At 38.2% G+C, this 17,223-nt stretch overlaps 1 protein-coding gene across 1 annotated transcript in view; it reads right to left on the bottom strand.

Moving 5' to 3' along the window:
* Positions 1 to 17,223, bottom strand: part of MANBA (mannosidase beta) — a 110,782-nt gene that overhangs the window by 31,944 nt on the left and 61,615 nt on the right. Inside the window, 5 exon segments of the mRNA XM_003129294.6 lie at positions 2,055 to 2,219; positions 4,881 to 5,099; positions 12,332 to 12,499; positions 15,860 to 15,946; positions 16,617 to 16,734. Coding sequence (XP_003129342.3) covers positions 2,055 to 2,219; positions 4,881 to 5,099; positions 12,332 to 12,499; positions 15,860 to 15,946; positions 16,617 to 16,734 — 757 coding nt within the window.

The raw sequence follows: 17,223 nt of genomic DNA, 5'->3' as shown, positions 1-17,223 counted from the left end.
ATTGTTGTGAGCTATGGTGCAGGCTGCAGATGCAGCTCAGATCTGGCGTTGCTGTGGCTGTGGTGTAGGCTGGCAGCTGTAGCTCTGATTAGACCCCTAGCCTGGGACCCTCCATTTGCAGCCCGTGGGGGCCTAAAAAGACAAAACAAAACAAAACAGTCCAATAAGGTACATAATGTAACATGTACAGATCCTAGGTGCAGAAAAACTCAGTGAAAGATCCTAGGTGCAGAAAAACTCAGTGAAAGATCCTAGGTGCAGAAAAACTCAGTGAATTTTAACATATGTATACACCCATGTAACTAGTATCCAGATCAAGATACAAAATTTTCTAGCGCTCCCGGAAGTTTCCTTGTATGCTTTCCTAATCATAATGCATCCTCTTCCTCCACAAGTGCAATTGTCACTAATTTGCTGTATGTCATCTTGGTTCATTTTGTCTACAGCGGAAACTTCAATGTCTCTTTTGCTCAATCTGTCTGTGAGACTCATCCAAGTGGATGCTAATCCGTAGCTCATTCTTTTTTATTGCTGAGGGGTATTCCATTGTATAAATATTTCACAATTTGTTTGTAAATTCTCCTGTCAAAGAACATTTAGATTGTTTCTAGTTTGGGGCTGTTGTGAATAAAGCTGCAATCACATTATCTCAGATGTCTGTTGGCAGACACATGCACTTATTTTTCTTGGGTACATGGGTCAGGGTAGAAACGATGATTCAAGGAGGAGGCACGCATTTAGCTTGGGTAGAAACTGCCATAAAGTTTTCCAAAGTGTTTAAACAAATTTCCACTCCTGCTAACAATATCTAAAAGTTACAGCTGTTCCACCTCCTCACCAACAGTTGGTATTGCCAGTCTTTCTAATTTTAGCCATGGTGCTAAAATTACATTGTGTACATAGTGTGTAGGTGTATCATGGCATGGCTCTAATTTGCATTTCCTAGATTAAGAACGAAATTAAGCATATTTTCATATACTTCCTGGCCATCTGGTTATCTTCTCGGATGATGTGACTGTTCAAGGTTTTTGTCCATTTTTTTGGCAGGCTGTCTTTTTCTTATTGCTTTATAGAAGTTCTTTACTCTAAATACAAATCTTTTATCAGATATGTGTATTACAAACATTTTCCCCATTCTGTGGCTTGCATGCTCTCTCTCTTAGTGGTGCCCCTGATATACAAAAGTCCATACATTTAATGAAGTCCATTTATTATTATTTTCTCTCACAGTGTTTTTCATGTCCTGGTTAAGAAGTCGTTCGCCTATGCCAAGGTCATGAAGATATTCTCCTGTGTTTTCTCCAAGAAGCTTTATTGTAGTACCTTTCATAGTTGTGTGTTTGATCACTGATCAAATTAATTTTTGTATATGGAGCCACAGTTCATTTATTTCCCATAAAGATACCCACATGATGCATTTCTGTTTATTGATAAGATTATCTTTTCCCACAGGATTGCAGTGGCTCTTGGCCATAAATCAGGTGACCATATTATACATGAGTCTGCTTCTGGGCTCTGCTGTATGCCACTGTCCCATTTTATCCTTGGCAAGTGCTACCAACTTAATTACTGAACCTTGATAGTAATCTTGAGCAAGGGAATATTTTAATGCACAATTTGTAGTAGAACTTTGAGAGCTGTTTTTGTAAGAGAGACAAATGCTAAAAATTAACTAGTTCAAGTCTTACACATCATCATAAATGTATTTTAAAGAAGATAATTTTTTTTTAATTTTATGGCCATACCCATAGCATATGGAAGTTCCCTGGACAGCAAGTGAATCTGAGCTGCAGCCTTGACTTACACTGCAGGTGCAGCAATGCTGGATCCTTTAACCCACCACACAGGGCTAGGGGTTGAACCTGCACCTCTGCTGAAGTCAGATTTTGAACTCACTGTGTCACAGCAGGAACTCCAAAAGGAGATGATTTTTGTAATCAGCAAAATAAAAACCTAAATATTTTTTTTACCACAACAGGCTAACAAAATCTACAGGATCTCTTATGTTAGCTGCAGGTGGCCGTTGAATCACAGAATAAAAATGAAAATCTTACCTGGGTAAGATAAAGTGTGTCTTTGAATGTACGTAATGGATCTGCACTTTGGGGGAGTCTGAAGTGACGCGCAGCTTGCTGAAGCATCTCAAAGTTACCATTTTCATGATGTTGTCGATGAAGTGAAAATTTGCTCTCATAAGACCAGTCCTCTCCAGATGAAACCTTTCGAGTAAAGAATAAGAGGTCCAAATTGGAAGCTATCAGTGAAACTACTTTTCTCCATATTCCCAACAAACTTGAAAAGTACTACCCACTGGAAAAGAACTCAAGGTTTGTTCTGTGACTCTCACTTCACGTATATTTTTGCCATCATACTTGATATTGGTGAAAGACTAGCCTTATTCAAACCTAGAAAGTTACACTTTGGTATTTCTATCAAAAATCTTGTCTCATCATGATGTTTTTCTTGTTTTTATGAACATTCATTATATGCATTTTTAAAATGTCATTTTATCTAAGTAAATGAAACTGTCAAAACTGAATAATGAACCGAGCTCAACATTCTTTTAAAATATTCAATTCTTTAACACGAGCAAAATATCACTAGTAAGATTATAAACACTTTAGCACTTGTTCATTTATTTCTCAGTGATTATTAAATATATTTAACATTATGATTATTTTTGATAAAGTTGAAGATACAAACCAAACAATGATACTCTTTACCCCTAACAATACATCTTTTTTTTAACTTATAGAATCTCTTTTCCTTTCAGAAGCTGTCATTGGATCAAGTAAAAAACAAAAATAAATACCACACATGTTAGTAGTATGCCTTTTATAAAAAAAAAAAAAACATATTTCTGGCTCCTAGGCCTACAATTTAATGCATCATTTGACAAAGGTATAAGACAACTGCTGACTACATCTGAAAAATATCAGTTTTAAATATTTTTGCTTCTTTCATTCCCTCTTTCCCATTCTCAACACTTGTTCCTACCTGAGTCAGGATACTTAACTCCATCCTCTTTCACTTTGAAACAATAGTATTCCCAAAAGATTGGCCCCATAATATGTGTATAATAGAAATAGTATGTTTTTTATAAATTCTTACAAGAAACTCTTACAACTTGATAATAAAAAGACAACCCAATTAAAAAGTAGGCAAAGGATCTGAATAGATGGTTCTCCAGGAAGATATATCAAGAGCCTACAGGCACCTAAAAAGATGTTCAACATGATTAGCCATCAAAGAAATGCAAATTTCCTATAATTTTTCCAGGGAAATGCAAAAAAAAAAATGGCAATGGGAAATAAAAGTGTTGGCGAGGATGTGGAGAAATTGGAACCCTCATAAATTGCTAGTGAGAATGCAAAATGGTGCAGCCACCATGGAAAAGAGTTGGGCAGTTCCTTGGAATATCAGAGTCACTATATGACTCAGCAATTCCACTCCCTGATATGCGCTCAATAGAACTGAAAACATATATTCACACAAAAACATGTACACAAATGTTAATAGCAGCATTATTTATAATAGCCCAAAAGGGGAAATAACACAAATATATAACAACTGAAGAATGGATAAACAAAATGTGCTTTCTCCATACAATGGAATATCATTCAGCAAGCAAAAAGAATGATGTACTAATACATGATACAGCATGATGAACCTTGAAAAATTTATGGCTGAGTGAAGAGAACAAGTCTCGAAAGATCATATATGTTATGATCTCAATTATATAAAATGTACAGAACAAGCAGATATAAAGACACACAAAGCAGATTAGTGGTGCCTACTGCTGGGGTGAGAGGGGCAGAGAGAGAGAGAGAAAAGTGACTGCTAATTCAGAAGGTATAGAGTTTCTTTGAGGTGATGAAAATACCCTAAAATTAGATCATGGTGATGGCTGCACAACTCTGTGACTATACTGAAAACCATTAAACTGCACACATTCGGTGGGGACCTTGTCTGGTTTGTGAATTATGTTCCAACAAAACTGTGAAAAAAAGAACACAAGTCTGAAACAGAATCCATCTACAAAACTGAATCTTTAGGAATAGAGAAATTGAAATGCCCTATTAAAAATCAAATACACCAACATGAAGGGGAACAAAGAGGAGGAGGAAATAGAAGGTGAGGAGGAGGAAGAGGAAAGAAAATAAAATGAATGATATGACAGGATAACATCAAAGGTTCATTTATCACAGTTACTTCTCTTGCTATAAAAAACTACTCAGTTCTGAACACCAGTAAACGATAAAAAGTCATAGGACACGTAGAAAGTAGCAAGTGAGAATAATTTTCCTGTAAATTTCCTCAAGCAGGCTTAAGCAACCACTGGCTTCCATTTAATTTTTGCTTGTTTATTTATTTATTTATTTATTGCCCCCCCCCCTTTTTGTAAGCACCGCACCAGCAGCATATGGAAGTTCCCAGGCTAGGGGCTGAATCAGAGCTATAGCTGCCAACCTATATGTACCAGAGCCACAGCAACACAGGATCCAAGCCACATCTGTGCCCTACACCACAGCTCACAGCAACACTGGATCCTTAACCCAATGAGCAAAGCCAGGGATTGAATCTGCATCCACATGGACTCTAGCTGGGTTCATTGCCACTGAGCTACGACAGAAACTCCCCATTTAATTTTTAAATGCTCTTGAAGGAACATAATTATAAGCAATATAGAAAAGTTATAATCCCCAAAATGATGACTACAAGAGCTCAGCACGCCAAAGGTTAAAGAAAAAGTTCTTTTCTGTTATCTTCTTCCGAAACTTTCATTTCAATGAGAAGTAGATTTCACTTGACTTTCCAAACCACTGTTGAGGAAGTGACATACACCCAAAGGCTACCATTCTGAATCGAGGATGGCTCACCTTTTCTAATGTACTGAAGGAAGGCCAGGATTGATATCCATATTCAGATACAAATCGTGCTTTGGGGAAAATTTTCCAATTCCAGCAATCATTCCAATAGTTATAGAAATGTACGTCTCCAAAATTGGTGTCATATGGGTTTTCAGAGACCCAGCCTTCTGCAATGGATTTGGCCCCATTGGTAGGACTGGATGTGATAAAAGGACGCGTGGGGTCTTCCTGAGTTCAGAAATAAAATGGTTTAAAAGACAATATTTTCATCCAGTAATGAACAGATCACTTACTTCTTTAAAAACATGATCAAGTCCCAGAAATGTCAAGGAGCTGATGGAAAAATAATAGAGCCACTTACCTTCTTCTGCATTTGACAATCACCAGCACCTTTCTGCTATTTGCCAATCCTTAATGTCCTTTCATAATGAACCTTGGCACTAGTGCTATTTGGGGTCACGGGAGGTCCTCCTCTTTCTAAGGTGTTTAGCAGCATACCTGGCCTCTTCACACTAGATCAGGTAATTTCTACCCTCCTTCCCTGCAAAAAATGTCCTCAGATATTGCCAAATGCCCCTTCATACCTTAGGAACAAAACTGCTTCCTCTTGACAAACAAAGGTCTAATGGTTAAGAACTGACTCTAATGGAGTTCCCATTGTGGCTCAGTGATAATGAACCAGACTAGTATTCACGGGGACACGGGTTTGATCCCTGGCCTGGCTCAGTGGGTCAAGGATCCGGCATTGCCGCGAGCTATGGTGTAGGTCACAGACACGGCTCAGATCCCATGTTGCTATGGCTGTGGTGTAGGCCGTGGCTACAGCTCTGATACGACCCCTAGCCTGGGAATGTCCATATGCTGTGGATAAAGCCAAAATAAACAAACAAACAAACAAAAAACAGAGGCTACTGAGTCAGATGGATGTGAATTTAAATCCCCAATTAGAACCTTATTATCTGGGAACAGGTCTAAGTCTGAGTCGTCTTATCCGTTAAATGAGGTAATAATAGTACCTCCTTCGTAAGACTATTGCAAATGCCTTATTAAAAAAAAGTGTGGAAGAGATGGCCAACTATCCACCAGAATGCATGTTCCCATGTCTGTAATATACAGCTGTCCCTAGGAAATGGCTTCCTCACCTTAGTTGCATCTCTGTGGGATCACATTCTCATTCTCTTGCCCTGTTTGCTGGCAAAGGCCTTGGAGATGGTAGAGGTGGAAGTCAGGAGGGGCCTGGGTCTCTCAAAGGAGGTGAGCTGCCTGCCCCTCAGGAGCAGCTATTTTGCAGTGTTACAGAGTAAGAAAGAAATTTTTATATGTAAACCACTGAAACTCTGTGGGTTTTTGTTACAGCAGGCAGCGTGTAACTACTTAATGCAAAGTCTTACACAGGGAGAACTCAAGATGTTTTAATTACCATCCTCTCAATCAATGAACTCACTTCCCAGTTCAATGAAAAGAATCATTCATTTAGCAAGTTATCTGTCACCTGTTTGTTGTATGCCAGACATTTTTCAGCAGCGATGAGAGAGAGAAAAAAAAAAATCTATGGCATTGTCAAATATTAACACATCAGTTCCCTTCTGAGCATTTATTTAGTGCCAAGCATGTAGTTTTTTCTGCAGATGAAGGTTCACTGTGGAACAAGACAGATATGCTGACTGACCTCTTAAAGGAGTGGACTGAAGCCAGTGGTGAAATCAGATGCTGAGCAAGTAATTATAAGCATGATGAATGTTTTGAAGAAAAATCAGGGTTCTTTGGAAATATAAAACATATCATAGAATGCCAGTAAAGCCTCTCTGAGAAGTAGATTTTCAGTAAATAATTTTCTCAACTTTTCTCCATTAGGTCTCACTTTTTCTTGGTATCTCCGACAATTTTTTTCTTTTCTTATTTCCTCCTGTCATGAGGTGGGGGGAGTCTTATTCTTTTTTTTTTTTTTTTCTTTTTTTTTTTTTTGCTATTTCTTTGGGCCGCTCCCACGGCATATGGAGGTTCCCAGGCTAGGGGTCGAATCAGAGCTGTAGCCACCGGCCTACGCCAGAGCCACAGCAACACGGGATCCGAGCCGCGTCTGCAACCTACACCACAGCTCACGGCAACGCCGGATCGTTAACCCACTGAGCAAGGGCAGGGACCGAACCCGCAACCTCATGGTTCCTAGTCGGATTCGTTAACCACTGCGCCACTACAGGAACTCCGGGAGTCTTATTCTTTTCCTTCACTAGCTTCTTTCTTCTGGTCATCTTTTGATTTTACTTTGTAACTAAAGCCAATAAATTATCATTTACTCTTTAAAAAAATCTTTCTACACACTGCCCCTTTCCCTCACCTTAAGGACTCCCCACATCCTAATTTAAAAAAAAAAAATCCCTCAATCTCCTAGAGCCCATCATATTTCTTTGCCACCCATCCCCTCCTCAGCCCCTCACACTTGGTTCCTGAACATTCCACTCTACTTAACTTGTTTTTGTGGTTGGTTTTGGTTTTGGTTTTTCAAAAACTATCCATGGACTTCTACTTCCTAAATAAAGCAAGAATCCCCACAACCCTCCCTCTCTGGGATACAATAAATGACCTATTTACTACCCATTATTTCTGAGGATCTACCCATCCCTGACTGCTTGTTCACCACTCTTTCATATTCTGGTTTCTCCAGCTATTTCTGATTCTTCTTCTCCAGCTCCCATTCCATTCTTAGATGGACATTGCTTTCTTCAGCCTCTCCTGTTCTATAACTTCTCTCAAGACAGCCCCTCTCATCAATGTTCTGATTACTCCCAGACTAGCTCACCCCCACATTTCCATTTCCAATAACCACCTCCACATTTCCACCTGGCTTGTCCTGCCCACATTCCACCTTTCAAAGCAGAATTCCGTGTTTGTTCATCCCAAACTTCCTTTTTTTTTTTTTCCTTTTTTTTTTTTTTGGTTGCACCCACAGAATGCAGAAGGAGAAACTAATGGTAGGAGACTTTAACACCCCACTCACATCAATGGACAGATCCTTGCAAGAGAAAATCAATAAGGCAACAGAGATCCTAAATGACACAATAGAAAATTTAGACTTAATTGACATTTTCAGGACATTACAGCCAAAAACTCAGAATACACATTCTTTTCATGTGCACATGGAATATTCTCCAGGATTGACCACATACTGGGGAACAAAACTAACCTCAACAAATTTAACAGTATAGAAATTCTTTCAAGTATCTTCTCTGACCACAATGGCATGAAACTAGAAATCAACCACAGGAAAAGAAATGAGAAAAAATGAAGACTAAACAACATGCTACTAAAAAGCCAATGGGTCAACAAGGAAATCAAAATGAAATTTAAAAATACCTTGAAACAAAAGATAATGAAAACATAACCATTCAAAATCTATGGGATGCCACAAAAGCAGTTCTTAAAAGGAAGTTCATAGTGATACAGGCCTTTCTCAGAAAATAAGAAAAATCTCAAATCAACAACTTAACCTACCACTTAAAAAAGGATTAGAAAAAGAAGAACAAACAAAACCTAAAGTCAGCAGAAGGAAGGAAATTATAAAGATTAGATAGCAAATCAATAAAATAAAAATTGAAAAAACAATAGGAAAAAAAATCACTAAAACCAAGAGCTGGTTCTTTAAAAGGGTAAAATTGACAAACCTCTGGCCAGACTCACCAAGAATAGGAGAGAAAGAACTCAAATAAGCCAAATAAGACATAAAAAAGGAGACATCACAATGGATACTGCAGAAATACAAAAAACCATAAAATAATACTATGAACAATTATACATCAACAAATTTGACAACCTAGAAGAAATGGACAACTTTCTAGAGACACACAGCCAGCCAAAACTGAATCAAGAAGAAATAGATCAACTGAACAGACCAGTCACTAGAAATGAAACTGAATATGTAATAATGAACACTCCCTATAAACAAAAATCTAGGACCAGATTTGGCTTGGATCTGGCATTGCTGTGGCTCTGTCATAGGCCAGCAGCTGTAGCTCTGACTGGACCCCTAATCTGGGAACCTCCATATGCTACAGGTGCAGCCCTAAAAAGACAAATAAATAAATAAATAAAATAAAATAGCACCCCCCAAAATTAAATACCTAGGAATAAAACTGACCAAGGAGGTGAAAGACTTACATGCTGAGAACTATAAAACATTAATCAAGGAAATTAAAGAGGATTCAAAGAAATGGAAAGATATTCCATGCTTCTGGGTTGGAAAATTAATATCATTAAAATGGCCATACTACCCAAAGCAATTTACAGACTCAATGCAATCCCTATCAAATTACCCATGACATTACCCATCACAGAACTAGAACAAACAATCCAAAAATTTATATGGAACCATAAAAGATCCTGAATTGCCAAAGCCATCCTGAGGAACAAAAACCAAGCAGGAGGCATATCTCTCCAGACTTAAGACAATATTACAAGGCCACAGTAATCAAGACAGTGTGGTACTGGTACCAAAACAGACATACAGACCAATGGAACAGAACAGAGAACCCAGATATAAACCCAGACACCTATGGGCAATTAATCTTTGACAAAGGAGGAAAGAACATAAAATGGGAAAGACAGTCTTCTCAGCAAGTGATTCTAGGAAAACTGGACAGCTGCATGTAAATCAGTGAAACTGGGACACACCTTCACACCATGCACAAAAATAAATGGCTTAAAGACTTAAAAATAAGACAAAACACCATAAAATTCCTAGAAGAGAACACAGGCAAAACATTCTCTGACATCAACCAAACAAATGTTTTCTTAGGTCGGTGTCCTAGGTACTAACTATTGCACTTGGAGTGAATAAACAATGAGATCCTGCTATAGAGCACAGGGAACTATATCTAGTCATTTGTGATGGAACATGATGGAGGATAATGTGAGAAAAAGAAGGTATAAATATATATGTATGACTGGATAACTTTGCTGTAGAGCAGAAATTGATAGAACATTGTAAATCAACTATAATAGAAAAAATAAATTTTTTTAAAAAAATAAAAACAAATATAAACCAATGGCACCTAATCAAACTGATGAGCTTTTACACAGCAAAGGAAACCATTTTTTAAAAAAATGAAAAGACAACCTATGGAATTGGATAAAATAGTTTCAAATGCAACCAACAAGGGTTTAATCTCTAAAATATACAAACAACTTATACAACTCAAGAGCAAAAAAACCAACAACCCAATTGAAAAATGGGCAGAAGACCTAAATAGACATTTCTCCAAAGAAAATACAGAGATAACCAGTAGACACAGGAAAAAATGCTCTATATCACTAATTATTAGAGAAATGCAAATCAAAACTACAACGAGGTACCATCTCATGCTAGTCAGAATAGCCATCATTAAAAAGTCAACAAATAATAAATGCTGGAGAGGATGTGGAGAAAAGAGTACCATCCTTCACTGTTGGTGGGAATGTAAATTGGTACAACCATTATGGAAAACAGTATGGAGGTACCTCAGAAAACTAAATATAGAACTACCATATGACACAGCAATCCTATTCTTGGGCATATATATGGACAAAACTTTCATTGAAAAAGATACATGCATCCGTATGTTCATTGCAGCAATATTCACAATAATCAAGACATGGAAACAACCTAAATGTCCCTCGACAGATGAATAAATTAAGAAGACGTGGTACAATGGAATACTACTTGGTCATGAAAAAGAACAAAATAATGCCATCTGCAGCAACATGGATGGAACTAGAGACTCTCAAATTAAGTGAAGTAAGTCAGAAAGAGATAAATACCATATGATGTCATTTATATCTGATATGGCACAAATGAACCTATTTGCAGAAAAGAAATAAATTCATGGACTTGGAGAATAGACTTATGGTTACCAAGGGGGTGGGGGAGGGAGTGAGATGGACTGGGAGTTTGGGGTTAGTAGATGCAAACTATTGCATTTGGAGTGAATAAGCAATGAGACCTTGATGTATAGCCCAGGGACCTATATCTAGTCACTTGTGATGGAACATGATGGAGGATAATGTGAGAAAAAAATGTATACATATATATACACTTAAATATATATACAAAAATGTGTGTGTGTGTATAACTGGGTCATTTTGCTCTAAAGCAGAAACTGACAGAACATTGCAAATCAACTATAATTTAAAAAAATGTTTTAATTTCCAAAAAAGCACATACAGATGGCCAAAAGGCACATGGAAAGGTGTTCAGCATCACTGATCATCAGAAAAACGCAAATCAAAAGCACAATGAGCTATTACCTCACACCTATTAGGTGGTTATTATCAAAAATACAAGTGATAGATGATGGCAAGGATGTGGAAAAACCCATGTGTGCTATTGATGAGAAAGTAAATTGACGCAACCGCTATGGGCAACTGCATGGAGGATCCTCAAAAAAATTTAGAACTACCGTATGATCCAGCAATTCCACTTCTTGGTATTTATCTCCAGAAGATGAAAACACAAACTCAAAAAGCTAAGTACATCCCATATTCACTGCAGCAGTATTTACAATAGCCAAGATACAGAAAAAAATCTAAATCCAGTGATAGGACAAATGGATAAAGAAAATGGTTGTGTATATATACAATGGAATTTTATTCAGCCATTTAAAAAATCAAATATTGCCATCTGTAACAACCTAAGTGGACTGTGAAGGTATCATGATAAGCAAAAATGTTACAGAGAAAGACAAATACCATATGATCTCACTTACAGGTGGAATTGGTGGTTGCCAGAGGTTGTAGGTGAAGGGTGGGTAAAATGGGGAAAGGAAAAAATGAAAAGAAAGAAAGGAAGGAAGGAAGGAAGGAAGGAAGGAAGGAAGGAAGGAAGGAAGGAAAGGGAAAAGAGGGAGGAAGAGTTTAGAGGATTGACTACAATTTTGAAAGAAGTTCTACTGTGGATAAAACACTATCAAACAGCATAGCATGCTACAGAGAAATGGTTCCTGAAAGGAAGAGTCAATTTTTTTTTTTTTTTTTTTTTTTTTGCCCTTTTTAGGGCCGCTCCTGGGGCATATGGAGGTTCCCAGGCTAGGTGTCTAATCGGAGCTGTAGCCTCCAGCCTACGCCAGAGCCACAGCAACGCCAGATCCCAGCCTTGTCTGTCACCTTCACCACAGCTCACGGCAACGCCGGATCCTTAACCCGCTGAGCAAGGGCAGGGATCAAACCCGTAATCTCATGGTTCCTAGTCAGATTCGTTAACCATTGAGCCATGACAGGAACTCCTAAAGTATTTTTCAATTAAGGTATGTACATTGTTTTTTTAAGACACAATGCTATTATGCACTTAATAGATTACAGTATAGTGTAAACATAATTTTTATATGCACTGGAAAACCAAAAATTCAGGTGACTCGCTTTTTCGTGATAGTTGTTTTATTGTGGTATCTGGAATCAAACACACAGTATCTCCAAAGTATATCTGAACTTACTGCTAAGACGATCTTTCGGATGTTTTTCACATACAGTGTCACGTAATCATTAATGTAGGTAGGCAGGTCGCTGGGCTGTACATTATACCAATTCATCATGAGTGCTGCTTCATTTTCATTATTTCCACTCCACGTGATGATGGAGGGATGTGATTTCAGTCTCCTAATCTAAAATTGAAGAAATCATAAAATAATTTTCAAATACGCAACATAAAAAAGCTCAGAGCTATAATTATTCATAGAATTATAGCCACCGCATTTTTGCACATGTGTTTTTATGTGCCAGAAAACTCATTAGAAAATTAGTAATGTCACATGTGGGAATACATTTTGAGAAATCTCTGAGATTCTTTTTATCTAGATTTTATAAACATTGAGAAAATAGGGCTCCTTTTCTCTACTGTATAAAACTGAGGCAAATATCATCCTTTTTATTAAAAGAGAAAAACAAATCAACCTCAGCATTATCTGACTGGCCACAAAAAGATTCTAAGAAATACAAAAAGGCAGGAGACATTATATTACAGGAATTAGTTTCTCAACAGCAAGTTGGAGTTTTTCGTGAATAAACAAGGCAGAACAAACACAACTGCTGACAAAGAAACTGAAGTTCCCATACAGTCTCCACCAAGATCAGAAAGCCGTCAGGACAGTTAGAGAGGGTTTTACAAAGCAAGTGAGTTCCAGAGACACTATGGAAGTTAAAGACAAATACATGGAATAGTCTAAAGGAAACAAGATTAGGGTATCAAGAGGCTGTTTCCTGAAATAACCATCCATGTCACTCACAGCTTAAGAAATCAACCAAGGTTAAGTACAGAAGAAGAAATTAGTGACTGCGGAAGTCCTGCTGCCTTAAGTGCTCAGGTCTAAGTGAACTGGGCTCACTGCCCGCCAGCTCTACGAAAAGGTGATAGGATCCAGTTCTTCTGACACATTGGAAGATGTATCCCAGCCAAAGAGGGCAATGAAATCTCTTTGAGAACAATAGAGTGAGTCAAGAGGAAGTCTTTTGGTACAGGTTTTAGCAATATGACCTCACTGGTATTTACAGCTTCTCTTAAACTGTAATGGATGATGATGTGATGTGATGGATCCCAGCTGACGTTCTCGCTGTGGGCTCCATCCCAGATGCTAAGAAACTCACACAGGAAAGAGAGCTGCATGAAGGGTATATAAAGGGATACATCTCTTTTAAAAAAATCAAAGTCTTCTGTTTTTCTCAATCAGCCTTATCAACAGTATTGCCTTATTTGCCTCTGATTGTGCCCAGGTTAAGTGAGGGCTGTTTCCAGCTATGACAGGCAAGTTTATGGTACTGATGAAAACACAAATATAAATACTGAAGAGACAAAAAGTTTCAGTGATTCTGCCACACCCACTCTTCAAACTGACCTAGAAGGTTATGGTAACCCTTACTTTAAAATTTTAACAAACTGCATTAAAAATTTTCCCCTCTAATAATACATAAAAGAATCAAAGGCACATAGATATCATATTTTCATCTGTGAAAAAAATTAAAACTGAAATGTTTGCAACCTACATAACTATAATTAATATTTTAAGTTATGCATTTGTCCATCCATCTATACATCTCATGAGTAATACAGCCAGGTCATGGGGCTATACAGAGGTGAACACACGCTGGCCTCAGGGAGATTACAATCTTGCTAGAGTGACAAAACGTTGACCAAGTGTGACGTTTGTCACAAAGGGAAAACAACCTAATCTAGACTTGCAGACACTGGTTTTTCCCAGTCATGCCAAGGTAAAATGGGCCAGAAAAAAAAAAAGAGTGAGTTTGTCCACAGGGGAGAGAGAGTACAGAGGAGATGGTGCTGGATGAGGCTGCAGAGGCAGGCGGACTCAGCCTGGTGCATGGAGAGGATCTTCAACTTTGAGCAAGGGATGATTCAGTGTTCATTTCTAAACTTAAAAGCATAGATAGAGTTCCCATCGTGGACCATCAGAAACAAATCTGAGTAGCATCCATGAGAATGCAGGTTCAATCCCTGGCCTCACTCAGTGTGTTAAGGATCTGGCGTTGCCGTGAGCAGTGGTGTAGGTCACAGACGCAGCTCGGATCAGGCGTTGCTGTGGCTGTGGCACAGGGCAGCAGTTACAGCTCCGATTCAAGCCCTAGCCAGGGAACCACCATGTGCCATGGGTGTGGCCCTCAAAAGACCAAAAGCAAAAACAAACAAAAAACCCACACAGATACAGGAAACAAATTATGACATAGTGAATTATTATAAAGCAAATCACACTTGCTAAGACCATCCAGCCTAAGAAAGAAAACTTAACCAACCACCCTGGAAGCTCTCAGGTGTCCCTTACTAATCATAGTCCCTCCTTCCTTCCAAAAGTAAGCGCTTTAATAACCTTTTTTTCATATCTTTTGGTTTTTCACAGAAATATACACTCAAAGAAACTCTAATTATGAACTCCTGGATTTTAACACACTTGATGGACTTCAATCCACTGACATTCTTACACTTTTTGAATCTCAAAGTATCCCACTTTTGGGCAAAATCTCATCAAAGTCCTTTTAACATGTCTTTGATAGCTTCTTGATTATTTATATGTCAGATGGTTTAAGGATTGTGTGGTACGTTTCCTGTCCCAGACCTAGAATCAGCCGCTTTTCTCTCAGAAGCCCTTCTCTTAACAGGAAAGATTATTTCAATATAAGGATGCTCAATACAACGAGGTTGTTCAGAGTTTCTAGGCCTTTTCAGTGGATAGAGCCAGGGTATAATCATTCCTTTGCATTTATAGATCTATGAACATAGAAGTGTTTATATGTGGAATGTAAAAGAAATCAAGGAATCAAGAATCATTTAAAATTTTTGACCTGAGAAATTCAAAGACTAGCTGCCATTTATTGAGGTGGGAAAAACTACAAGAAAAGCAAGGCTTGGGAAGGTAATTTAAGTTTGGTTTGGACATGTTACATCGGAGATGCCTATTAAACCTCCAAGTGGGAGTTCCCATCGTGGCTCAGTGGTTAACCAACCTGACTAGTATCCATGAGGATGTGGGTTCGATCCCTGGCCTTGCTCAGTGGATTAAGGATCCCACGTTGCTGTAAGCTGTGGTGTAGGTCACAGATGAGACTCGGGTCCCGAGTTACTGTGGCTGTGGCATAGGCCAGCAGCTATAGCTCCCATTTGACCCTTAGCCTGGGAGCCTCCCCACGCTTCGGGTGTGGCCCTAAAAAAAGAAAAAGACAAAAGACACACAAAAAAATAATAACCCTCCAAGTGGAGGTACCAAGTAGGCAGCTGAATAACAGGAACCAGGAATTCAGGAGAGAAGGCAGGGCCAGGAATACACCTGAAAGTCATCAGCCAATAGGTGGCGTTAAGGTCTTGAGACTGGGTAGATTCACCTCAGGAGTCAATTACCTGACTGATATCTTCACGTGATTTAGTAAAGAGAACAACAAAAAGAAACAAGGAGAGGTTTAACGAAAAGGCAAAACTAAAATGTAAGCCCTTCCCTCTTCTTGGAATGGTAATCACGTACCTGGTAAGTAACTTCTGCTCTCACTGAATTCAGGAAGTCCCCATCAGTTGGGTAAAGGGCACAAGCAAACATAAAATCCTGCCATACCTATCACATAAAAAAAATGAAATAAAAAAGCAATATAGTAGTTGCAGGTTTTATTGCACAGAAAGAAATTCTTCATTCTGAACGTGAGGGATTGTCTTCCATGCAAATGAAACATGAACTGGCCTGATGAGAACAGTCATTAGAGGACCACAAGGCATGAGGCACTGGGAAAGGCACTCTGACCCCAGACTCTCCAGAACTGCACAAAACCATAGGGAAACCTGAAGAGAGAAAATGTTAGGCAGGCAGAAAAGAAAAAGAAGAAAGGGGAATTCAAAGGTTACAGGGAATACTAAAATCACTAAGAAGCTTCCCCCAAGCCCCTCCTCACTCCTAATTCACTCTAATTTTCACCAGGAATCGAGTTTGGGATTCGTGGATACACACTACTGTATATAAAATAGATAAACACCAAGATTCTGTGGTATAGCACAGGGAACTACATTCGACATCCTGTAAGACACCGTAATGGAAAAGAATATGTATATATGTACGCATATCTGAATCATTTTGTTCTACACCAGAAACTAGCACAACATTGTAAATTAACGACACTTCAAGGGAAAAAAAGGAAAGGAATGGGCGGTATCTCCCACTCAGAACACTGGAGGTCAAACTGAGGCTACAGTAACATATCAATAAGTACAATGGTGAATGGTCAGCTACTCACCATTATTCCTAGTTCATCACAGAGTTCATAGAATTCATCCTGCTCATAAATTCCTCCTCCCCAAACCCGGAGAGTATTCATGTTAGCATCCACAACAGACCGCAAAAGGAGCCGTAACCTACAGGAGACATTTTTTAAACAAATGCTAACTGAAACTCTGGGGATGTTTTAAAAAGATTTTTTAAAAATATTGTGGTTGATAAACACATTTCAAATCTCTGTTAGAACACGTTTTTAACTTATCATGGTTCAGATACAATGCCAAATGAAGAAAGGGAGACAAAATTATATACGCATTAACTTTAACCCCATATAAGAAACAAACCTAGAAAACTTACGGGTGATAATTTTTCTCCGTCTTCTAAATTTTCAGGCATGCTATGATCCTATTATTAAAACTAAAATTTTGTCTTCAAGTTATTTCTGTAGAAAAATAATGTAAACCTTGGAAAGTATGTGCTTATTTTATATAACCATTTAAAACTATAAGACAAAAATCAAAGTTTGACTATTAGTAAGCTCATCACATTTTTTGCAAGTCCTCCAGTCCAGTGTTCCATTATCTAGTAAATTTCCTTTCTGCTTTTTCCAATTCCTATTCATATCA

The sequence above is a fragment of the Sus scrofa genome, chromosome 8 (assembly GCF_000003025.6).
Source record: "Sus scrofa isolate TJ Tabasco breed Duroc chromosome 8, Sscrofa11.1, whole genome shotgun sequence".
NCBI classification, from domain to species: Eukaryota; Metazoa; Chordata; class Mammalia; order Artiodactyla; family Suidae; genus Sus; species Sus scrofa.
The sequence above is the reverse complement of the archived record's forward strand: the minus strand, read 5'-3'. Positions and strand labels throughout refer to the sequence as shown.